General features: G+C 39.2%; 1 protein-coding gene across 2 annotated transcripts; it reads right to left on the bottom strand.

Moving 5' to 3' along the window:
• On the bottom strand, window positions 1–25295 carry bcl2l1 (BCL2 like 1). Of its 2 annotated transcripts, none has more exons than XM_079848644.1 (3): window positions 24928–25295; window positions 21932–22612; window positions 1–3247 (listed from the first exon to the last, which is right to left on the bottom strand). In XM_079848644.1, exons 2-3 carry the CDS (start codon window positions 22481–22483, stop codon window positions 3104–3106), a joined length of 696 nt encoding a protein of 231 aa, XP_079704770.1. In that variant the 5' UTR covers window positions 22484–22612; window positions 24928–25295; the 3' UTR covers window positions 1–3103. The 2 variants fall into 2 exon arrangements, with proteins under 2 accessions (XP_079704770.1, XP_079704771.1); XM_079848645.1 differs by lacking the exon at window positions 24928–25295 and adding an exon at window positions 24046–24370.
• Between the last annotated feature and the right edge of the window lie 343 nt (window positions 25296–25638).

Raw genomic sequence — 25638 nt, forward strand, 5'->3', positions numbered from 1 at the left:
GTGAATTCAGATGGGTCTTTATTTAAATTAAATGATATCAGACATTTTAAAAAAAAAGTCTTAAGACATAAAACAATTAATTCAGGGGTGAAGCTGTTTAAATAAACCCAGAACCTTAAAAAAATAGTTTTCATTTTTGTCCCCTTATGTTGAAGGTTAAGTTGGCTAAATACAAACACAATGAGCAACAAATACACTTCAAAAGAAATTATGGAGTTTAAGGCCATAGGAAGGAACAATATGCGTTTACACGAAATATCATAAATAATTTCAAATCAACAAACGCCTTAAATATTTTTACTAATCTATGATGAGCTAGTCTAATTGTTATTTAAGTTAACTAGTTTACATAGTGTCGTGCCAATGCTGGTACATTTCACTCTTAAGCGTACTGTCAAACTCCGTAACCACCACACAGCGCGCGCGCGCACACACACACACACACGACAGACAAACATAGACTAAGCATGCAAGCAGCAAATTTCATAACACGGAATGTATTCTGTGAAATCAGTGTCTATAGAGCAGCAAAAGGTGTAAATCTCGGCAATTTCAATCTGTGTATATGATAAAAACTCGCCAACTATAAATGTTTACATCGTTATTTAAACAGTTCACTCGCAACTTTGGAGTTTAAAGGTGGCTTACCGGATCTAATGTTGCCATATACAACCTTTACATTTCTAACTTTAATTACTTTAAGTCAAAATCATAGCAAATTCAGATTGTAACAATTTTCAAATGCAGCCTTAGTCTATTGTATGTTATTGTACATTATCGTCATTGAGTTATTGTAAACAATAAAGCAATTGGCCATTTCAGAAAAGCTGTATTTATTAAAAGAGAAGGATTGAATAATTAGCAAATGACCATTATTCCCTCTTTGGATTAATGAGCACTGATTAATCGTTGAAAAAAAAAAAAAAAAATTGTTGATGTTGATTTTAAAACAAATCCCTCGAGCTGAGGGAAATTTCATTTAGTTCCTCTGGGACTAAATCGGGAAGAATAAATCTTTTCTCATACCTCGGAGCCCTACGGCAGACATCTCTTTTCTAGGTTAGCTCTCAGAAGACGTGACGTTTAGGATTGGGAACTTATCTTTTGATTGACGCACCAAACGATCTCGGCTTCCCCACGTGATCTCAAAGCGGGGTTGAAGGCTGGAAACACACCTGTACCACCACTGCTTTCATCACTTCTGTTTGAATTACCCCGCTCGTCAATCATTACTAGTCGAAAAAAGGTGATGAATATTCAAGTTGACGTCCTGTTTGAATAACTAATGGTTTGAAGCCTAAAGATCATTTCTCCACATCTCCGAGAGCTTAAACGAGTTTGACACGAGCCGAGTGTAAAGCAGCAGGTGCGCGCGCGGAGTGACACTCGCGCTTAACGTCTCTGACAGGAAAGCGTTTAAAATGAGATTCGACAGGAATCAGGAGCTGTGAGACGACGGAGAAGATTGGAGAGATTTATCCCAACTATTTCTAAGGTTTGCTTTTGAAAACATGAATTACAATAATAAAAAATAAAAATAACGATGAAGCATAAAATGTACTCTTTAACAGTTTAAAACAATGAGTTTAGTCAAATACTATATTTTTTGTTTGTTTTTCCACGGCAGCACCATGATGTTATCTGACCCAATATATGTCTATCAGCCAGGGTTCAAAACATTGTGGACCATTACACAGTAACACCCAACTTAACACATCTATGAATGCTCTAATATCTGTGGAAATAACATTTACACTTGGAAATGTGAATGCTAAAAGACCAGAATTGAGATTAGCATTTTAGCTTGGCTCTGTACATTTAAATGTGCTGCAAGTGTCAGACTAACTTTTGCTTACTGAAAAAAGCCACTGCATATATCATTTCATACCTCAGATTCCAAATAAAACAAAAACTCAATGACTATTAGCTTGTTACAAATGCTAGGCCAGTATTCCCAGAACTGGTTGCATCCTCATTCCAAAGACCATACAAGACACCAAGCACTCTTGTGGCAATATGGTTTAATCTAATTACTTTCAGCTTAAAAGTGTTACATTTTCTGTGTATAAAACACAGTTAAGTGTAGTCACAGATACAACAGGAGTGATCTACGCACTCTGTGTGTATCCGTGTCTCTTCTAGCTCTAGTTACAACAATCTCAAAGTTATAAAGAGTTATACGTGATACCACATCTGAAGCTGAAACTTAGGTTTAATAAGGTTTAATAAATCAAACGGCACCAAACATACAGAACTTTCTCTCGAACTGTTGGCCGTCTCATAACTGTTGGTCCCTCACACAATTTAGATGCTTTAGAGGATTTCAAACCTGCCCATGCAGGTAGTCACACAGTCAAATTTGCATGTGAAAAGAAACAGAACAATAATGGGAAAACAACAACAACATAAAAACACTCACAGACAGATTTTATCTGTTCTCCACATTTTTCTGTAATGGTAGAGAGATTGCAGAGGAAGCAGGCGCTCAAGTGTAGTGAGATGCCTCTGCTCTCGAGCTAATATCTGGCACTCCAGACAGGAATAACGCTCCTCAGAAATGTCAGTGCTGATTTACCGACTGAATACTTCAAATTCAGTTCAGATTCAACTTCTTTATCATTCGGTTAACTCAAGAATTACAAATGAGCTTAAATTAGATTTAAAGATAAAATTTTTGTATCCTTGTCAGTTTTGCAAGTCTCTTTGAAAATGAGAGAATAATAAGGATACTTAAAAGATTAATGATAGAGATGAAAAAAAAAGTACAGACAAAGAAGCAAGATTTGAAACTTTTTTCTTGACTGTTTTAGTCATTTTTCTCATTTCGTTGAACATGGTGTAAGGATACGTGGCTTTGCCTTTTCCGAGTCAGCTAAAACCAAAGCACCCTCATGCAGTCTGGGTCATGTGATGTGACGTGACATCACAGATGCACTCCACTCAGTCAACAGTACACGGTGGGACGGGGGATGTAAACATGACATTTCTTGGCAATAAAAGGGAAACAAATAAATCCAAAACAAGTATTTTTGAAGTTCCTTCATTTCAGCTGGAGGTCTAAATGAAGCAGTAGGTGTATTTGGATCTTCAGTAATTCTGATCCTCACAGGCGTTTCTGTGCAATGAGTGACCCGACCACGACACCTGTGAGCAAGGTCATTCCCGCCAGCAACCACTTCTTGAAGCTTTCTTGTGACTTTCTGCTCTCTGCTGCTGCATCTTTTCCAAAGATCTCCGCGAATCGCTCCTGCACAAAACACACAGAGAATATAATCAGATTTATTTCTACAACAGCGAATCTATGAAAATATCCACACATGTACTATATTATGTTATTAATGACTGAAATTGGCAGAATATTTTGATTTTGGGGTAAAATCTAATTGACAGGTTTTGACAACTTCCGCTTCTGAGAAATCCGGAAATGTGAAAAAGGTCAATTGTCACTAGATATTCATAAGTCGGAGGAAAATATTACCATGATCAACCACCCAATAATTACACTTCAGATACTAACTGACAAGCTCAGTCCAGCCAACCACTGAACTCCTTCGAGTGTCCCTTCCCGTCAGGCCTTTCATTAATCCCACCCTTCCTGTGACAAGTTTGTGTGTGCAATAATGTGTTCATGCAATGACCACCAGGGGGCGAGATTTACTATGCCTGTTTCAAAGACTCCACTAACCTCATTTCTCAGCAGGATTCTGTAGCAACCCCAATTTTATTTGAAAAGCTGAGAGGGGATTTCAGGCTTTATAACATAACCCGTTTCCTCAGGGAACACACACAAAAGTAGAGCTCACCAACAGCACATGGAGGCTGAAATAACTCAACCAGAGCACTGCAGTAAAAAGCAAATATGACTCATAAACATGCATGAGTTCATACCACCCCGACAATTTCTGAGGACAGAAATGTTTTTTTCTTCTCTGCAGTTTTTCAATTGGATCTTCAGATTCAGGGTCAATATGATTTGTTTCACTGACATTTTTGTCAGCGGTATTACAGCAATGCAGTGATCAAGCCAAAAATAATTCAGTGCATGCAGTTGATTACAAAACACACACACACACACACACACACACACACACACACACACACACACACACACACACACACACACACACACACACACACACACACACACACACACAAGCGCACACACACAAGCACACCCCTCAGACGCCCACCCCTGTTTTCCACTCAAGAATACTGATGTCATCCTCCAGTCTTTCCCTTTGCCCTAGTTATCTACACAAGCTTGAAAATATGGGAAGAAGAATGTGGAGGACTGGGTAAAACCATCCGACACTTAACACGTGCACTGTGGCAACATTTATCAGTCACAACAGAACTGGGTTTCTCTTTACAGCGAAACAAAACTGGATGTCATAGCATGTAGCAGGATGAAGTTGTACGACAATTTATTTAATTTGGTATTTTTAAGCATATCTTTTTTTAGCCTTTTTAGTGCATATATATATATATTTTAACAGAATTATAGGAATTAAGATTTAGGCCTACTTAAAAGAATACCCATATGTGTTGCACAGCAGTTTTGTTGTGTTGAGAACGTTTACCACTAGGCCACAGCTCCAATACTTTATGACCACTTTTCTGCATATTAATACTCATCCGTGCTAGCTAGCTACTAAAGCAATCTGTCATGTTTCATATGAATTGAGAAGGATTGCTAAAGCTGAAACATTACAAATATAAAAAAGGAGCAGCTAGGAGAGGTCAAATGGGTGTCTGTCAGAAGGACAATGCACAACAAAAATGCAAATGACCTATGGTAAATGACTGCATTCCACAACGCCTCAAGTATATAGCCTAATCTGGGGAGGAGTTGTCAAATTTGTTGACAGGAACATTGTTTTAACTGACAAAGAGGATGAAAGGGAGATTAATAAGAGGGAAGTAATAGACAGAGTCAAATAGACTTGTTTTGGATATGAAATGTGTGACATTGTAGTCAAAGTGATGTCAGTCACATAGTGTGCATAGGAACAAGATCAATTTCATAGGAAATGATATCGCAAGTGTGAGGGAGGGGTGATGGGAGTGGCAGAAGCTGATAACAGACATGCAGTTCCAGAGCAGAGGGGTTATCACAACCAGTGACGCAGCACATGACATCACAAGTCAAGACTGTAACTCACTTTCACTTACGGTTAACAGATACCTAAAAACCACCTCAAAAACACCTTATGCTCAAATCTATGATATACAACAACAAACATATTTGATTATAATTATTAATATAGCTAACAACTACTCATGGCCCGAGTGCTTAGAAAAGTAATACTTCTCAACAAATCACACAACTGGATGTATGATTCCTATCAGTAGCATAAACAGTGCGGAACGAGTGTCAAGCAACCCCTCCAATAGGATAGTGATGCGCGTATTGAGCAAACACCACATTAAAGACACACACACAATCCAACACAATACTGTACATCCTACAGAGAGTTCAATATCCTACTAGAACAATTAACCATAAAAGCAAACTACCGCTTCACCGCACAGTGACTTGAGTAAATATAATTTCTATCATGCACTTCCTCAGGCACACCTTTGTCAACCTTGGGTAGTTTAAACATGACCCATGCTGACCTGATCATGAATGATGAACAGAGAAGGCGTGCTACAGTCAATACAATCAGACGGCAGAGGAATTTGCATCATACTTTAACAGGTACATGAGTAACCCCTGCAGGAATGCTCACAGTATGACTTGGCAGCAGAGCCAAGCCTAATGCACACATGTTAGAGAGTATCAGTGTGAGAAACTGTGAGAACAAGGTAGGAACAATGGTATGGTATGACAAGAATGTGGCTCTTTGATTACAGTCCAAATCATAAATCTAAGACATGTTAAGGCAAGCTTGTTGGCAGTAAGATTATGGTGAAACGCATAGCCTAGGCTATAGCACATATAACACTGTAGGCTATGTGCAATCATGTACAAGCACAGGCTATACGTGATGGGTGAATCCAGGAGGGGCACATATGGAGGTGTGTCTTAACCTTTTGAGCAGACATCTTTCATGCTGGAGTGAGTAAGCAAAATATCTGTCATGCATAATAAGCTTTAATTAACTAATCATCAGATGAAATATCACAGGGCTTTGTCTAAATATCCAAGAATAAGCAATAGTAGTGATGCTTGCTTTAGAAAACTACTAATAAGCCTCTGTGTCCCAATTCGATATTGCATGAGTAAGCATTAAGCAATTAAAAGTATCTCTTTCATACTCAAATTAATTTCATAATCATCTTTGTATTGTCATAATCACTGAACAACAGGCAACAACAATTTGTCAGTTTCTTAGTTTCTATTTCACCAGGCAGCAGGGGTTATTTCTGATGCTTCCATCAAAAGTGAATTTTGTCTGTGTTCAGATCTTCCCAATGTTTAACATTATTATATTAAAAGGATTGTTCCCCAAAATTCAAATTATGTCATCAATTTCTTACCCTCATGTCATTCCAAACACGTAAGACTTTTTCAGTTTTGAAACACAAATTAATATATTTTTAATGAAACCAGAGAGATTTCTGTCCCTTAATTGAAAATCCATTCACCCAAAACTTTGACACTTCAAAAAGTTCATAAAATAGATCATACAAGAAATTCATATGAATCAAGCTGTTTAATCCATTTTAATCAATTTTGAAAAGACACTATGACTTACATGACATACATGGCTTACTCTGCGAATCATTTGGATTAGATTCATATGGATTTATTTAAGTTTTGGTTGCATGGGCTTCCAAAATGGAGGGACAGAAATCTCTCAGGTTTCATTAAAAATATCTTAGTTTCTCAAAAATGGATGAAAATCTTATGGGTTTGGAACAACATGAGAATGACTAACTGAATTTTCATTTTTGGGTGAACAATGTAGGGGCTTATTAATCCCATCCCCACCAAGCCAGGTACAGCACATGCCCTAACATGTCTCTAACAACACTGTAATATGCCTGACCATCATGACAGCATTTATATGACTCAGTTTTTGAACAGTTCATTAACTAATGTGACTCTTTGTATATCTTGCAACTACACCTTAAAAGATCCACTCCAAAACTCACACTGATTCACTATAGGTGTGACTGAGTGAAAAGCATTTGTACACAAACACAATCTGTCAAGAAAACCTGACTTATACTAGCTCCAAACAGTGCTGAGGTTGTGCGAATGCTCCCAAGAGACACTGGCTGCTAGGCAGCGGGGACTGCCAGGCGTTTTCCACAACCCTATCTAAACAAAGAGCACATACAAACCTGGCCCTACAGGACAGAGTGAAACCAGGTGCAAGGTGCCTACGTTTGTTAGTTAGCATAGGCTAATATCCAAATAGAGGCCAAGAAAGGGGCTGATTCTGAACTTAAAAGGAGCACGGTGGGTGAAGGAGTTACTGGAGGGGTATAAAAGCTGGTACAGATGAACAGAGGCGGACCACAGAAACACAAATTCATCCTTACCACTGTTACTACAGTTATAATACAGACTACTGAGCTACTCTGTTGACATCAGTGTATTACATCAAGTACATCCAACCTCATCCTGTTGAAGATGAGCAATTTGTATGTGTGAGAGAGAGTAGTGTGTGTGTTTGGGAAGTTATGAGAGGATCGTACAGAGAGTTCAGTTTGGTTCGGTTGAGTCAGAGCACTGGGTTTCTCCACTGTTACACCATCCTGACCCCTTAACCCTCACCATGGCGTTTGTGAAACCAGTGACTTGCTTTCCAGAATAGCTTGTCCAGTTATTAGCCAGATGATTGATGATACACACACTCAGAACATAACACGTTTTATTCAAAACACAGCATGGTGTGTGTGTACAGGAGCTAGTTTCTTATCAATACTTCTGTTTTAGCCTTTTCTCACTTGGTTGACCAATGAGGGTCATTTGAGAAACAATGAGAACAACATATTGTACATAAAATGCCCATGCAAGCCTCTATGCTGGATGTTCTGAATGGTTGCTTATTGACGCAAGTCCCATTATAGCAAGTCCCCAGGAAGCTATAATCTATGTAGGTAATAACAGCTGTACTTGTAATATACCTATTTCAGTGAATTACCGAAATCTCCAAAAATGTCAAAGCTACTTTTAAAATGTGTGTCAAATCTGACAACAATGGTATCATAAATACATCTTTTAAGTCACACTAAAAAACTATTTTGCAGGCTAGTCCAGTTAATATGAATGAACAAGTAAATAAACTCCTGTAAATTATAGAGTAAATCCAAAACACCATTGACTTTAAACTGAAAGGTGTGACTTAGCCGTTATAAAGAGCAGTGGTTTTCAAAGCGGGGTCTGCGGACCCCCGAGGGTCCTGTTGCCAGGAGGTCTGCGAAATACGATTTATATTCCAAAGTGACTTATATAATGCATTTAACGTCAAATAAGCAAAACGTAGACACTTAAAAGTAGGCACTTCAAGGTTTCTATAGATATATTTTTTCTTGTCTGTGTGACAAGTAGGCAATAATCTCTGCTGAGTTTTGGTTCATATGTGCTTCAGAAAGAAGTTCACAGAGACCAAGACGGCAAGCGCATTTTGTTGGTTTTCTTAATTTTACAAAAGTACAACGTTTTGCTGTTATTTTGAAGGTGCACAAATAAAAATACACTCTTTACCATTTTGAATGATGCCTTACTCTTATCTGACGGAGTATTTTAAGATGTTTGCACTGATATAATCAAAGCGATCGCGCTGGCGCCTCATGCGCACATCCAACATATCAGTTCTCCTCACATCGCTAACTTAACATGACATCGCAGCCTCTTATGAGAACTAAACAGAAAAATGATTCGGTTACTCCATTTCATTTGTCTTTTGAACAGTATGTAGGCTGTGTCGGTCAGCGGGAGCATGTTGTGGTGTTTTTCCAAACACTTTTTTTTTGTGTGTATTTGAAGGAAGCTATTTTGAGTGGATATTGGGAGACGAGAGAAGTACAAAGCCTTCGTTACGTAATAAATTTAGCAACCAAATGTTACACTGCGACTATTCATTCATGGAAACGATTCATGCCGAATGAGAGGTACGCGAGCAGTTTCACTTTCACTTAAAAAATGTTTGTTAAATGCCAAGTTATAGCTTGGCATTTAAAATAAATGGTGTTTGTAATGAATGGCTGTTACGACCTGCGTAACAATGGAACTATAATTTATTTTAATTTTATCATGTTTACTTCAAATTTCTTTAGAGAGAAGTATTATTTTTCATATTTTTACACAAAATAGGGTGGTGTGAGCATTGAGCACTATAAACACATGTAATGTCGGTTTCATTCATACTGGAAGCCAGAAAGCTTACTTCGTGCAGAAAGAAACACCAGCACAGTGCAGAACAATTACAGACAGACCGGAAGGGCAGGATTTCCTCACAAATCGCTGAGAAATGCTGGCCACCCTCATTCCTGTGTGGAAATCAGCTGATTTGAAACGTGCTTTAGAGGGAGGGGGGGGGGGGGGAGGAATTCCAACTGTGTGGCGTCAAGAACTGGCCTTGCTGTTTCTCACTCAATCTCTGCTGAGTCATTCAGACTTCAAGCTGAAACCAGAAATTTCCAGTCCTTGATTAAAGCGATGGTGGAGAGAGTGAGAAAGAAAGAAAAAAGAAAAGACGTAAACAAAAACAAAAAAAAGGACAGAAGCAAGACAAACCCAGTTAAACCATCACAAGGCATGTAACAGTCACGGTGAATTTGAAAATTACACAAATGTTGCAAAACAAACAGGATGTCAATTTTTTTGGAAAGTGAAATCACGTTGCAACATTTTTCAGTGTAAAAAGAAACAACAAGAGGGTCAAAGACTGTATTTGCCACAGTTACTTTATCTCTGAGTCTGATCAAATTGATGGTCATCATCTCTTTGGTTCATGACGACAATGTGATCTCACTTACTCTAAGAGGAGGCAGATGCTTCACAGCAAATGGGATTTCTGATGTCAGCCTGGTATTTACCATTTAAATGTCAATGACATCAGCCCACACCTACAGGCCAGGCAAACATTTATTATAGAGAGTCTCTCACCTTTTATAGAGAGCTGTCTCTCTCTGGTTTATGAGATGTGGTTTTAGTGGTTCACAGTTAGAGTAGCACATTCTGCATCCTCTCCTTAATGGTCCCTTAAATCTCAATAAAATGATTGAAAGACAGTCAACCTTGTTCAGGCCACTTCTGGCCACTCAGGCCTCGTATCCTGGGTTAAGATATTATTTTTTTTTACACTTGAAATTTTGAAAGGATGTTAGCACTGCTTTTAACCCGTTGAATTATCTGAATTATCCTGAATTGTGTTGCCTAATGTATAATGTGAAACAAGGAATGCAATGCTAAATGTTGAGTTGTTTACTGACAGACAACCAAATATGAACTGCCTCAGCCTCATTCATTTTTAAGTTCAAACAACCCCAAGAATATTGCAACCCCACAAATATTAAAATACAAATATAAATAATTATTTTCATGTTATGGCTAATATTAAAATTCTATACTATTTTGTCCGAATATATAAAAAAAGAATGATTATAAAAAAAAATCAATTGCTTTAAATGCTACAAGTGAATTTAGGCATCATATTATAAATATACAGAATGAAAAATGGTTATTCAGTTCCTAACGATTACATTTAACAGTGGTCTTAGATAACAGTAAATGTAATTAGTAAATTGGTGATTTTAGATGAAAGACAGTAAGATTACTAAATGTAAAAACATGGAAATAAGCAAGCCAAATGAAATATCCAATATTGACCAATAAACAAATAAATAGATAAAAATATCAACCAGTTCTGAACACTTAGTCTGGAAAATCAATGGAAAGGTTCTTTAACTGTTCACCATTTGTTAATTAATCCAAATACAGGAACCAGCACCCTTGATGTAAACCAAACATCAGTTTCCCAAGCACAGAAAGTACAGTCACCTTAAAACCACAGCAACACTGGCCTGGACAGATGATGTTTCATGCAACTCTATTGCTTCATTCACATTAACCGTACTAACTGTTCTCAGCATGTACAGACTTTATTATCTATTCTCCTACATCCAATTTTCCTAATTACATCAGTCTTTGTCCAGAAACATTAGCGTTTCATTATGTAATAATTTAGTGTGAGGACACCTGATACATTAAACTGGTTTAAAACCCTGCGCCTGAAATTTTGCTGACAATTAGAGCAACAAAACAGACTCCACTAAACCTTCAGCCCAAATTAAATTTAGATCACAGAACATCCAATCAGATCACAGCATGTAAAGTAATTTGAGCAATACACCTCCCCGTTTTATTTTAGGTCATATATCTGGAGGATCTGTCTGTGGCAGGTGTCCTTTGTACCCGCCTGGCAATGTGGCCATGTAGTCTGTGCGTACCGTAAATGAATTAAAGAGAAGATTAATGAGTCAGGAGAGTGGGGCTCAGACTCCAATCTGTTCCGTATCTCATCGGGGAGACATCAGCTCCCATTCTGTCAAGCAAATCCCAGTGAGCTGGGACACACACAGACCACATACATCCACATACATACAGACCAAAGCATTCATGCATGTTCTTGGACACACGTGCAGCCAGATTTACCAGTCTCTGACCTAAACCGGCGCTTACAGGCAGACACGACCTCTGGGAATATTTGTCAGGAAACCGACTGTAAGACTTATGCATATTGGATGGTGCACCAGCCTGAAACAGAGCATGCAAGTACATGAATGGTGTGGTGCCAAGATATAGTCATGATTTTCAAATCACAAACGCTGCACCATCTTGGTCAATTCCATTTGTAGGATGATTTCCTTAAAAAGTAAACACTGTGGTAGTGTTAATTTCGTTAACAAAATGCATGACGAAAAATGGTCGTTAATGACCTTTTTCCCCCCATGACTAAGATGAGACGATGACAAGACGACACCAATGTCATTGAATTTTGACTATATCATTTGAGTATATCAACATGCAAGATCGTTGACGAAAAAAGACGAGACTGAAATGTTATCTTTCATGCTTTCAAACTTTCATGTAGTTATCTTTCATTACTTTCATGCTTGCGGTTACCAGATGTCAAGATTTTAAATCCCCAAATCAGAACTTTTCTGTTTTACTTCATATTTGCATTCTGGCAACCATGCGCATTTGCTCTCTCTACACTGCGGAAGTGATGATCAGATGATCAGAAAACACAGACAAAAACAAATAAGCTGGAGTTTAGCGATCTCCATTGAGATATTTTGCTTAAATGAAAGTATCATTCTGTGTTCTGTCACGAGCCGCTTGTGCTGTTTGCTCCAACAAAATCTGCGATCCAACCTTCTCAATGATGAACTGTAATAAATCCAAACATGGATCTTGACTATTGTTTGAGATTGTGGTTGAATAATTGCACTTGATTATGTAACCTTTGTGTGACAACAATACAAGTCTTTTTTGCTGTTGTTTTAAAGGTAGGGTAGGCAAAGCCACGCCTCCTTCAAAACTTATGAACGCACACAGCAGAGTCTGCACAGGTAGAACATCGTATCATTGCATTCGGACTGAATTCAATGATTGGACAAAAATGATTTGGTCTTGAGGCTGGCAGACGAAAGGAGAGTTCGTTAAAATTGTCCTGTTAAAAATTGTCATTATTTTTGCAATTCCATTTGGTGATGTTAAAGGGGACATATCATGCTAAATCCACTTTTTTAGCCATTAAATGCATTTTGTTGTATATTTGGAGTGTTTAGAAGTACAGAAAAGTTGAAATTATTCTCTTCAGGTGCTTCGTTGATATCTTTATATTCTGTTTTGGCCTTATTTTTCAACCTGTTCCGATTTTTCTATTCTCTATGACGTTTTGTGAACTATTACGTCACAGTATTTGCAGCGGAACTGCCAAATAATGACATTGACTTCCAGCCCAACACTTCGAGCAATCCGCCATTTTTATTTCTCGCTGCAATTTTGTAGTCCAAGCTAAAAGATGCAGAAGTTACGAGAGGGTAAGTTAAAATGTTCGGTTGTTGGATGTAGTAACCCACACGCTTCATTACACCGTCTAATGTAGATGAACTGCTGCGCTTGTGACAGGGCGCATGTTTAACTGAAAGAACGAGCAGAGAGAGAGACCCGGTCGCGCGCACACACTCTCTCTCTCTCTTCGGAGCCAGGCGAAAATGTAAACAAGACACCGTCTCCAAACTAGACGATGTCTTGCTCTCTCTCCCTCGCACATATTAATCAAAATAAATCGACATGGTGGTAAAAGGTCGGAAGACCAAAGTTTCATGTGTAAATACAGTAACACACCATTGCGATAAATACATATGAAGACGTTGTTCTGCAGGTTCGTCGTCTTCATTTTCATCTCGCTCCGGCTCCGACTCTGGCTCAAACATGTAAGGCTGGCTGGACAAGTCTTCCGTTGTTGACATTTTGTTAATAACGTGTGAATAAAAAGTTTCTGTGCCGCTAGATAATCCTATCTCTGCTAACAAACTACAAAAATGGCCGAACGGGGTGGAGTTGAACCGAGTGTCACCTCTGCATCCTGGAGATGTCTCAATTGTATTTAAAGAGACCACACCAAAACGAGTTGCACTCAGACGCACATCAGAAAAGGGGTAGAAAAGGGGCCTGTGGAGCTATAATAATGAGGAATTCAGACCCAAGCATTGCAGTTCCGCTTTATATAGACTACGTATGATTTATATGTAAAAAGGAACGATTTAAAAGCATGATAGGTCTCCTTTAATGGAGCAAAATAGATACATTTCTGCAAAATCTTAGGTGGTGAACAAGGTGGAACCTAGAAAAAAAAAACAATATGACTGATGGCAATCAGAGATGATATCAACACACTTTATTAGTAACTTTGAATCCCTATGACTCCATCGTCATGACCTTTATTCACAACTGTGCCTAATCCTATTGATGATGATAATCTGATCTCAACTAGAAGCTATATAAGAATGAGAGAAAGCTGGATAGAAAGAGAGAGGCTTTACTGAAGACAGAGAGAAAGAGATGGACAGAATATAAAACAGAGGATAAATGAGAGAGCGAGAAAGTGAGAGCGAGAGAGGGAGGGGGGAGGGGGGAATTGCTCATGACCTGATTTTCCAGCATAAGCCAGTTCAGTCAGAGCAGAGCAACAGTCATGCTATGTCCAGAACGACACACGCGAGAAGATGATCTGAGCTCTAGCTCCCCCAGCTCCTAATCTGCTATCAGCCTGGCGTCACACACTCAGACACACTCAGACTGAGCTTTCATTCTGAGTTCTCTTTCAGTCCTACCTGAGACATCTCTGAAGCACTGTGTGATCTCATGACTCAAATGACTCCATCTCTTCATGACTTCATCTCAAAACTACAGACATGCTTATACAAACTCAAGTGCAATCATACTATACTGACTGATGTCGGTTAATTGATTTTAATCAATCTTCAATTTGTTTTAATATCGATTTTTAAATCTCAAATCAATCTTTGCCGTTTTCAGTTGACGCATGAACAAAACATCACTTGTAACTTTTAATATTAAACAAAGGTCTTAGCTTTCAAATTCTGTCAATTTTATCACAAAATTCAAACAATTAATGTCGTTTTGCCGCTCTTTTAATGCGACGTGACAGATCGCTGTAGCCACCACCGTTCAAGCAGCAGCACAGAGTGCGATTTGAATATATACATATATTTATTATATCTAGTGCTGATATCTAGTGCTCAATTCAGACTCTATTGTTAATTTTAACCTTTAATATTATATGTATCAACTGACAGGGTTCCCTGTATAGTTTTTTCAATAACCAAACCTATTATTTTGCGTGATTTACACTAAAGACATCATTTTCAAATATGGCATGCTGAATGAATGAATAAATATTTTATGTAAGCATATGACTTTAATAACAAATTTAAATTTCTTCCATCCATATTTCTGAGTCGTCGCCCCCTTCCTCCTTAAATAGTCTACTATATGATTCACACATTTGGACCCTGCGCTCTGTCTAGCTAGAGGCTGTTCAGAGCAGTACATTATGAGCTAAAGTGGAGGGGCAGACGAATCGACCCATTACAAAAACATAAAACACAGTTGCTTTTTAAAAGTCATAATTCTGTCAGATGAACAAGGAGCTTAATGTCGTCCACTGCTCAGTGGAATGGCGACAGAGCCACTAAAAGGTTGGCCGTTATTTGTGTTATTAGAGGCTAATTGCAGTGCGGTTCGATGATGCTGGCTAATCTTGGCTAAAGTGCATTAGGAGAACCGGGCTTAAAAGGTGCAGGTCGCTCTTCCACGCGATTGACCAACACACCGAGAAGTGTGTGTGTTGTTAAGATTTTTAATTAGCTAAGAGGAGCTGCAGTTAAGAAGCTAAATCCACTGGAATTGAACATCACACATGTAAACAAACACTGGCAGCATCACAAAAACATAAAAGAACAAGAATGTGGGGGAAACTTTGCTAAAAATACACTAGGTGTATTCACAAACACTTAGGTGAGAGAAAAACTAGTGACAAGACCGATAATTGGCTCAAATGTGCTTTAGTTGTGCACGTGCACTTATGCATTTTCATGCATTTAAACAGACTGTTCACCCAAAAATGAAAATCCTGTCATTTACTCACTCTCTTATTGTTTCAAACTATCTTTCTTTACTCCATGGAGTAAAAGAAGAACATTTTTGAAAAATGTTGATGCTGCTTTTTTCCATACAAACGATTGTTTGTACAAACGAGTTCATACTGTCATACATCTCCTTTTATGTTTCACAGAAGTCAAATGTTTAGAAACAATTAATTCACAGAATTTTCACTTTTGGGTGAACAACCTCTTTAAAATCTCTAAAAATTCTACATAATTTTGCCTCTACTATTAGCTACATGGACCAAAACAATCCTTCCCTCTCCCTCTCCAAACATTCCGTATGGGATGCTCCATCTCCCCCCGTGACCCTGGCAGAATGGAACAGCTCAACCTTCCTTGAAGGTGAGGCCAGAACCCCCCCCTCTCCCCCTGCCTGTGACATAAGAGGAGTGCACTACCATAGCATAAGTCCTTTTCTCATTCTCTCTCCTCCCTCTTTTTCTCTTTTGCTGGTGACAAGGCTGCTGGAACAGACTGAATCCCACCATCTGTTTACTGCCATTTTCACTCAGTCAGCCACACATAAACCAAGCACACACATAAAGACATGTGCATGTACTGCAAAAATGGAATTGCCCTGTGAAATATAAAAAGAAAACATTTCAAATGCTGGTGATGCATAAATCTGAACCAAAAGGTCAGGGGTGAACTACAACCTTGAAGATAGCAACATGAGGCACCACTGACAACAGCAGCAAATACCACAAACATTATCTTAATGCACAAACTGACTAGGGTATAAATTATGTCTCTTAGTGTCTATAGAGGACAACATCAAATCTGGATCACAGTCTCCACTGCTGTTATCACTGTGTGTTTACAGCCAAGCTCCTCACCTGGCCTCTGCAGGCGTGCATGTGTGTGTGTTCACCCGCAGCTCCATTGTTTAAGGTAATCACATGCTCAGCGTGTGCTATACCTTCAAATAATTGCACAAATGAGAGGCCCATGCGTGTAAACATGCATGAAATGGAACAATAATGCACATATTGCATTTTAAATGTGATGTGTTTGATCACAAACTCAGACACAATTGACCAGGGAGCACAAAAGCAGATGTATAGTCTGTCATGCGACAGACACAGGCGCAGAGTGGGTGGTGCTGATGTATCGAAGCTTGACGAATGATTGCGGGAGGCGTGCCACAAACACGCATGGTCTTTGCGCCTGCCAAATCAATAGAGATGACCAGTAAGGTGGAGGGATGATGGACGGACGGATGGACGAAGAACGAACGAGACCGAATAAAGGGGTGAACGGGGACACTATCGGCGGTGACGCTGGCATGTTGTTGCATGTCTGATCTGCAACACGTCCGACCACGTGAGACCGAGGGAAAGGCGGGGGAGCGACCGAAAGAAAGAAAGAAACAGAGAATCGAAAGAAAGGAAGGACACGAGCTGGAGGCGGGAGAAAAAGTAAAAGTGATGGAGGATGGGGAGTAAGGGGTGGTCCCGTGGGTGTTCCTTGTGCAAACATGATAGACAATGGGACGAGGGTGTGTGTGTACGGTGTGAGCATGTTTGTATTTGCACGCGTATACGTTTGATGAAACCCCCGGTAATAGCTCTACGTCACACAAAGACTTCTGTTGTGGTGACAGTGATTAAAACGTGATAAAGGCGGGCCATTGTTTATCAGCATGCATGAGCGCTTTACTGCTAAGTGTGTATGTGTGTGTGTGAAGTTTGTGATTAATGATTCGTTGTGTTTGGAAGTCACTGTTATAGTTAGGTGCAGATTGATAGTGAAGGAACCTTTGCTGGACGCTAATGAGGGTTTCTGAGGGACTACTGCAACACACACACACACTAAAACAGCAATAATGAACAAAGCAGGTGTAATAAGATTGAAAAGGTATGGACCCCCCTCCCCACCCCCGCTGTATCGTTATTTTGCCCTCAACTCTCATCGACTACAAATAATTTATCCTGTACTAGGCTAGCCTATCTGAACAAAGGCAGTTACCCTGAGCACATTCACATATAATTCAAGCCTAATTGGTAATATCCCCACCCCCTCAGGCACAGAACTCCACTAGTGGCAACTAGACTAGACTCATTTACGTCAGTCAATCCTCTTTCCACGTCCCTCTGTAGAATAGGACTTTTTATTTTAAATATCAGAACCGAATGACTCGCCAATGCATTCTTCTCCAGATGCAGACAGAACTCTGTACTAAAATACTCTTCCTACACTATTTATTCAGAGGTACCACAACAACGCTTCTGAATGTATGACACGAAACAGACAGTGTGACAAATTTAGATTACAGAACAAATGACTTATGAACGGGTTAATTTTAGTGAATCAATAGCATACAGTGCAACTAATCCAATTCCTTGATTTATGGAGTTGACTCTAATGCAGTGTTTTATTAAATATTTTTAATTAGCTTTTATTTTAGTTTTCTTTTTAAATTTTTGTTTAATTTTTTAATTATTTTGTTTGTGCTTTTGTCATTTATTACTTGGTTTTTATTTAGCTTTAATTCATTTTTACTTCAGTTTTAGTAATTTTAGATCTTCAACTTATTTAATTTCAGTCAGTTGCCAAGGCAACATTTGTGATTTTTTAATTTATTTAATTTAAGTCTAAGTTTTTCCATTTAATATTTCTTTAATTTCAATTAATGAAAAGGCTTTTTTAAATTGTTTTAGTTAATAACACTACTGCTCCGAGTCTGTTCTTTTTAGTAAATTAAACACATACGGCTTTTAACTAACTGTGAGACTTCAGTGTAGTTACCAACTGGTTATACACAACATGCATTTAGATACACATTTTGTCTTTGGTTAGTAGTATAAGGAACTGGAATAGTAACTGAACTCTTTAGAATTCTCATCTATATGCCTCCATGTCCTTTCTGTATATGTCAACTTTACTCAATTTATTCCCAATCACAATTTTCTGTCCAATGATCTTTACCACCACTCACCAAACCATCATGGCGAACATACAGAAGGAAATAGACCTGGTGCGGCCACACCTCTGGGCGTTATTACAGTATAAGAGCAGATCTCCCCAAAGCAGGAGAGAGACCCAGTAATAACACAGCCTGACGTGTAGTTACTGCCACACACCTGCATCATACAGCTGCCAGACACTGCGAAACTCTGCGTAGGCAAAGAGAATGAGATCAAAAGGTGGTTGAAAATGTGCCTGCATGTGGGAGGGGAGAAACACACGCACAAAAATTTTTTTGAATATGCGAGAAATGTTTGAGTGAGAACTAAACTTGAAATGGGCATTCCCAGCTTCTTCCCGCACCGAGGGGACGTCCTACCGCATAGGACGGCACCCTTTGGTTTTCGTGAGAGCTGCTTTTAAATCTCACTACAAAGCAGAAACTGAGATGAATAAATAGCACGAGAACCCACCGCCACCGCAACGCTTCGATGTGTGGTAAATGCTCACTAGAGAGAGAGACTATTCTGTTCGACCGTGAAATCGAGCGTGTATGTGTGCTTATGCGTGCCCCCCACCGCCACAGCACACAGATGAACTACACTGGCCTGATTGAGACTAAGCATCCGCAAGACAACCGAACTGATGCCGAATGCAACCGAGATGAAGAGGGTTGAGTGGGAGTCTGCAGAAAGGCGGCCTACATTCATGTAACACGTGCACGTCTGCCTTTTGTATGACACGCAGACCTCATTTTCCTTCCCCATTGAGGAAGTGACATAAAGAGAACGCTTTTACAATTTCTGCTCAAGATGAACCAAAACTGCAGCTGGGTGCAAAACCTCAGGATGTGAAACCTCAAAACTTCATTCATTAGCCCACTGTAGTGCCATTCAAAATCAACTCTTGAGCTCAGCATAATAAATCGCCCGACACTTCCCTCGTCCTAAACAGTCCACAGGGTGGCGTCTAAAATGGCATAGATGCAAAGATCTTCTTAAAGCTACACTGTGTAATTTTTTAAGTTGATTCTTAGCAAAAAACACTTTGTTCTTTCAAAATGATATGTGCTCATTAATGTGTAATTACTTCTACCAACTAATCAAGTATTCTCGTAAGTGTAGAATCTGCCATTTAGAATACATACGAGCGAGTCGCTCGAATGGCGGCAGCCATGTTGTGCCTCCATCTTGAAAATACATTAGCCAAAGAGGGACATACCTGGAAATTCAAGCTTCGCCTTTCGCGTTTTGACACTCAGTGGCACCGTGACGAATGCGAGGGGGAGATTACTCGCGACTGCCGGCAGATTTGAAATAATACGACCACCGTAGGAGTTAAAACGCCCTCGGAATGGGAGGGGCTAGAAAGTCATATTCAGTTGGTAGTCATAAACAATTTCATCGCTAGATGGGAGAAAATCCTACACAGTGTAGCTTTAAAGTTTCTAGCCGGGCAGTATTAATCTCATTAACATAACAAAAAAAAAAGTAATGTATTTTGAGAACGCAGGTAAGACAAAAATGTGCATCATGACAATTAAACTATTTTAATTAATACATACTGCTGAGTGCTGACAAAAATATGCAAGATAGTAACAATGCATTAATGTTTTGAAAGAAGAAAAATCTAGGTTAACAACAAAGTTTTCAAATGTTGTTGTAAAATTTTGAGATTAATAAATAAAATGTCTGAATATTTGGTTTATTTATGCACTGGCAACTAAAATGTTATTTTTGTAGACAAAAATTAGATGACCTGTTAGTCCATAAAATTGAATGAAATATTAACTGAATTTTATTCGTCAGAAGTTGTCAAAGTTACTTTAGAAGTTAAAAAACTTACAAATAAAAAAGATAAAATGGACTGAAGACTGTTTATCCGACCAATGGCAGAGCTCAGAAACATGTTTAAAACTCTTTTTAATTGCTCAATCTTTAAGGACTGTTTGTTGTGTTTCATAATGTTCTCATTCCTGTGATCACATGATGAGAGATTCAAGATCCAAATTTAGATAATGACGTGTTGACTTATGCTTTCTACACAGTTCCAGACTTTTTTGTGCAATCAAGACATCACAAGATAGCAAAGATGAATGTCAAGAGAAAAAGAAAAAATGCTCGTCTCAGACAAAACAAGATTTTGTAAAATGACACATTGGCAAATGAAAATAAGCGTCTAAAGTAGAATAAACAACATTGACAAAACCAACCTGCCAATCAGAGAGTCTGTTCTCTGCACCATCCAATAAACCAGCTGTGTTAAAAAATGACCTTTACAATCCACTTCCACATCTCCCCCCCAACCAGCCAATCACATCACAGCCCTGATCACAAAGAGAAAAGGCTGACTTGGCCAGGACCTCTCCATTACCTGCCACTCATCCAGCATACATAAAGAAGAGAACCAGCACAAAGGGTTTTCACATGACTTTACTCATTCCTGCCTTTCATCTACTGGACAGCTGACCGACGGGGAAAAAACATGGAGAGAAAAGTGAAAACAATAAAAAGACAAAAAATATGAAAGGAAAAAAACAAAACAAAAACAATGACCTATCAGTGCATCCCCCTCCATTCTCAACCATATGTCTCATCTCCCACACGCTCTTGACTCTTGACTTCTTGACTCTTATTTTGGGCAATAAGACTACGGACTCGGAGATCAATAAACAGCTGACCAGTGGTTGTGGCTCTGCTATCTTATCTCCCATTCCTTTCCCCTCCGCAGAGTTAGAGCATCCCCACCCAGGCCCAAGAGAAGGCAGGCGCTAAAAACAGCCCCCGTCTGGACCCAAGGGATGCAGCTGATTTGGCAATGCAAAACGCACTCTTTCATCAATAACATCCACATTTCCTGGACTATTACAGTCTTTTAAAGGCTTCACAAAGTATTTGAATCACAAATGGCTACAGAAGTCTTGAAGTGATACCCAAATATTAATCATATCTCTTAGCAAGACTTTATTTATGCTGCTTTATTCATATAGTTTCATGACCTTTTTGGAGCTTCTAAGTTTTAGTTACCTGGACTTTAAGCAGAGGGACAGAAATCTTGGTTTCATTAAAAATATTTTAATTTGTGTTGTGTTGCGAAGATTACCCAAAATCTTGCGATTGGACAGAATCTTCATTTTTGGGAGTAAAGTTGAGTCCGTTAAAGAGACTTTTTTTTACATCAAGGTTGGCTAAGGGAGGTTTAAATCCAATTAACAGATAGGCTATCTTCTGATCAAACAGGATAAGTTGAGGCATAAATCATTTGAGACCAATCATAAACCTAAACAGGTTAACAAAGGCTGTTTGTGATTAAACTGAAGAAAGCTAACAAGGCAGGAGAGAAATGAAAGTCATTTTTCACTCACCCATCCTCCTTGGCTCTGGATCCAGGGCTGAATGTGGTTGTCCAGGTAGACGGTCATCCATTCTGCAATGCGTCCCACTAGTGGGCTCATCTCCTTCTCCACACACTCGACGCACAGAGCCCCTCCGAAGGCAAACAGTCCCACGATGCGGCCCCAGTTGACGCCGTCGCGGAACACCTCATCCATCACGCTCTCGAAGCTCTGGTATGCTGTGGCGGGTGTGATGTGGAGCTGTGAGGAGAGGTCGTTGAACGCTCGGGAATAACGCAGCTCAAACTCGTTGGCAGAATCACGGAGCGCCTCCTTCACCGCGTCCAGACCCCCAGTCCCGTTTGTCTGATGCTGTGGGGATGAAGCGGGAGATCGTGGTGGGGTTCTGTTCATGGAGCCGTTGACAAGGGTCGTCGTTCCTGCCGCCCCCTCACCATTCTCTTCGGCCCCATCAGTCCGATTTGTGTCTTCTGTAAGTCCAATGTGGTTGCAGGGGTAGTTCCTCTGTGAGAGTTTATATTTAATAAAAAACACCACCAGTTCTCGGTTATAGTAAGACATAATTCACGTCGTTGCTTGTCGCTCTCCGATGTCTGGATATCCACTTGCTTGTTCTTAGAACAAAGTGCACACCCTTGCGTCCTTCTCAGGCTTCTGCCGACGCTCAGGGATGGTGCAATGGCTCATACCCTGTTGTAAGACAACAGTGCAATGAATTGATCCGTAAATACGCAATCATTTTCACAAACAGCAAGAGGAGGGGGTAAGGGTGAAACTTTGGAAGAGGTTAAGGGGCATTGAAGATAAACAGCTTTTTTTCGCCCTCTAAAACCCTCTTACTAAATGGAGAAGCTTGATCAAAGGAACAGATGGTAGCGCCTCATCACCTGCCTCCTATGAAAAACATGGACAATTTCCCCTCTCTCCTTGTCCAAGACAAGGCTAAATGTACACTGACCTTGACATGAGTGAATTTTAAACAGCAGGGGGCACGAACAGCCAGCGTGGCTAGAATTATGATTCCCTCATTTAAACAAATCTATAATGGATCGTAATTGCGGTGCCAGAAGAACCAGCCAGGAGTCACAGACAAAAGATACCCAAGTTATTCATGGCATTTTTCATTAGGAACTCCTTTTAAAATGTTCTGACAACTCATGTCTAACCTATGTATTTGATAGAATACTCATAAATGTTTTATTATAGATCAAATCTATACAGAAATCTTTTACAATTATAATTTCTGATCAAAGAGTTTTTTTTTTTTTTTTAACTGTATTATTAAATAAACAGATTAAGTGACTAATTTCTGCTGATTTCGTATTTTTGACTACATCACGAGCGCAGGGTGTTCACGCGCTGCATTATCTGATCCCTGGTTGGGAAGAGCGCGAGAGTTCTCAGGAAACACTGGATCAGCCAAACACGTGCTAACAACAACGAGGCTTCGAGCACAACACATGGCCGTTTCAAAAGCTCTGTCTGTCGCGGGAAAATGACTAATAATATATATATATTATTATATATATACAATATATATAATTAAATATATATACACATTATATTAATTCGCATATTTTGGTACTCAACAAGAATTACTCATTCTCAGTCCGAATGTGACGCACACTGTCATTATCTAAGAACCACAACCTTTGTTTCACGTTTATATTATTTGTATGTGTAATACTATGTACATTCAGTGATGTTGTAGCACTTATTGTCTCTGGACTGATCAGCGCACACTTCCAGAAGTGAATTCATTAAGATTATATGTCTAATAATAAGGCTACACGCAGTGTTTACAAACACAATGTCAAAAACACATTCCTACATACAGCACACCCGCAACAGCAAGCGTGTATGAATATCTCCTTGACGAACACAAAGCTATTCAGTGTTTTATGAGAGTAATTTCGAGACACAACACTTAAAAAACAGAATAGTCTAATACAGTAATGGATAATATAGTACATTTACTGAACCAAAGTTTGTATCGACCAACTAGTTAGAAATTAACAGAAACTAAGTCTAACGTTAGCATTTTCTACTTTATCTTACGTTATCGTGCTTATTGACAATGTTTACGATACTGACAACACAGAGTAAAAGAGCATTCAGCTTACCATCCATAACACAATCTGCTTACTGTTCTCGTAGGTCAAGCAAACAACTCTTGAGGGTCTGTGTTAATGTTAGCTATGGATTAAGCGACAATATCAAACGGCGGTAGATCAAAAGTAATACTGTATGTGAGGAAAAAATGAGCAAGTGCTGGATATTTCTCTTTAAAAACAGACCTCCCCTCTCTCTGTGATAGGATATGATCACCTATTCGTGACGCTCGCGCAGCCTACCAGCCATTACGTAATAATAAACCTCCATTCTACTAGGGCCCATTACATAGGCCGATCGGAAACAACCAGTCAGTTCTGTTGGGCAAGCAACCGCAACACGTATCAGTTTCAGAGAAGTGATCGCACAGGATCACTCCAGCACGAGAACAGGACAAAATCCAGCATGATTAGCCAAACACTGCCGCCAATCAAAGGCAGAGCGCGAGAGCTTTCCAAACCTCGCACTGTATACTGAGAGGAAACGCTGGATGTAGATTATTTCATAATTTCTACATTTTATCGGTCATACAATTTGCATAAATTACTTTACGCATGTAGCGTTAAATAAAATTAAACACCCCTTCATGTTTTATTTACGAATGAATGCAATACATGTACTGCATTTCTGCACGCTTTAAAATCACAAAAACACTAGCAAGAGAGCAAATTAATATCAAGCCATATTTGATGTAGGGTTCTTTCTAGCCAAGAATGCATTTCCTGTAAAATAAAAGCCAACTACGTCAATCTATCCTCCCTTCGGCTAGTTAGCCGTGTAGCTAGCGTCATGGAACATGGACAGGCTGTACAGGGAAACACGGAATCATTTGGGAAGCTGCTATAAAGATAAAGCTCCAATTTCAAAACGCATCACAGACCTTTGGTACTTACTCGGATATTTGGAAAGGCAAATTCGTGATTTCCCGCATGATCGATGTCGGCGTGTTTCTCCTCGATCAGAGTGCAGTCGGTGTAGAGAGAGCCGCTGTCAGCAGCAGCCAGCGCTCACTTCAGTTCCGCCCCTTTACGGCTATGCTCTTTAAACCAAGGGCCTATTCATTTTTTGGTTTATGGACTATTTTACTCACTCACTCCGAAGTCCGTTAATTAAAGCTTAAAATCATTCGAAAAGCAATACTCTTTTCGACATGTTTCAAAATGTTGAGACGCGCCATTCAGCGTAACTTCTACTAAATACTAAACAACTAAATCTTAACGAACTTTTACACATAAATTACTGATATAAAGTCCACCCTAATAATTTTCTTAATCTAACTACAGGTATTTTGATATACATACTTAACTGCGTTGTGAATGTAAATGTTATAGGGCTCGCGCTCACTAAACAAAGAGTGGCAGAATTACTATGGTAACCTTTGTTACCCCAAAACGCTCGTTATGCCTCTAACTGTTACAGCGACATCATGTGGCGTATTCAAATGAGTGCAAATAATCTCTTTACTAAGATCACACTTATCCTTCTTTTAATGGAAATGTTGTTTTTTGCCTAAAGATATATGTTTTAAAAAAAATCTGTTTTAAATCTACACAGACCCCTCAGTGAAAACCTTAATATAGAAGAATCAAAATATAGAATATTTA

This window comes from Squalius cephalus (genome assembly GCF_949319135.1).
Source record: "Squalius cephalus genome assembly, chromosome: 18".
Classification (NCBI taxonomy): domain Eukaryota; kingdom Metazoa; phylum Chordata; class Actinopteri; order Cypriniformes; family Leuciscidae; genus Squalius; species Squalius cephalus.

Bases quoted from the DNA above. Each gene is read 5' to 3' on its own strand.
- bcl2l1 (XM_079848644.1), bottom strand. From the start codon at position 22,483: ATGTCTTACTATAACCGAGAACTGGTGGTGTTTTTTATTAAATATAAA. The intron at 3,248-21,931 runs GTGAGTGAAAAA...TGTTTTGTGCAG, and splicing joins TCCAGAGCCAAGGAGGATGG to GAGCGATTCGCGGAGATCTT.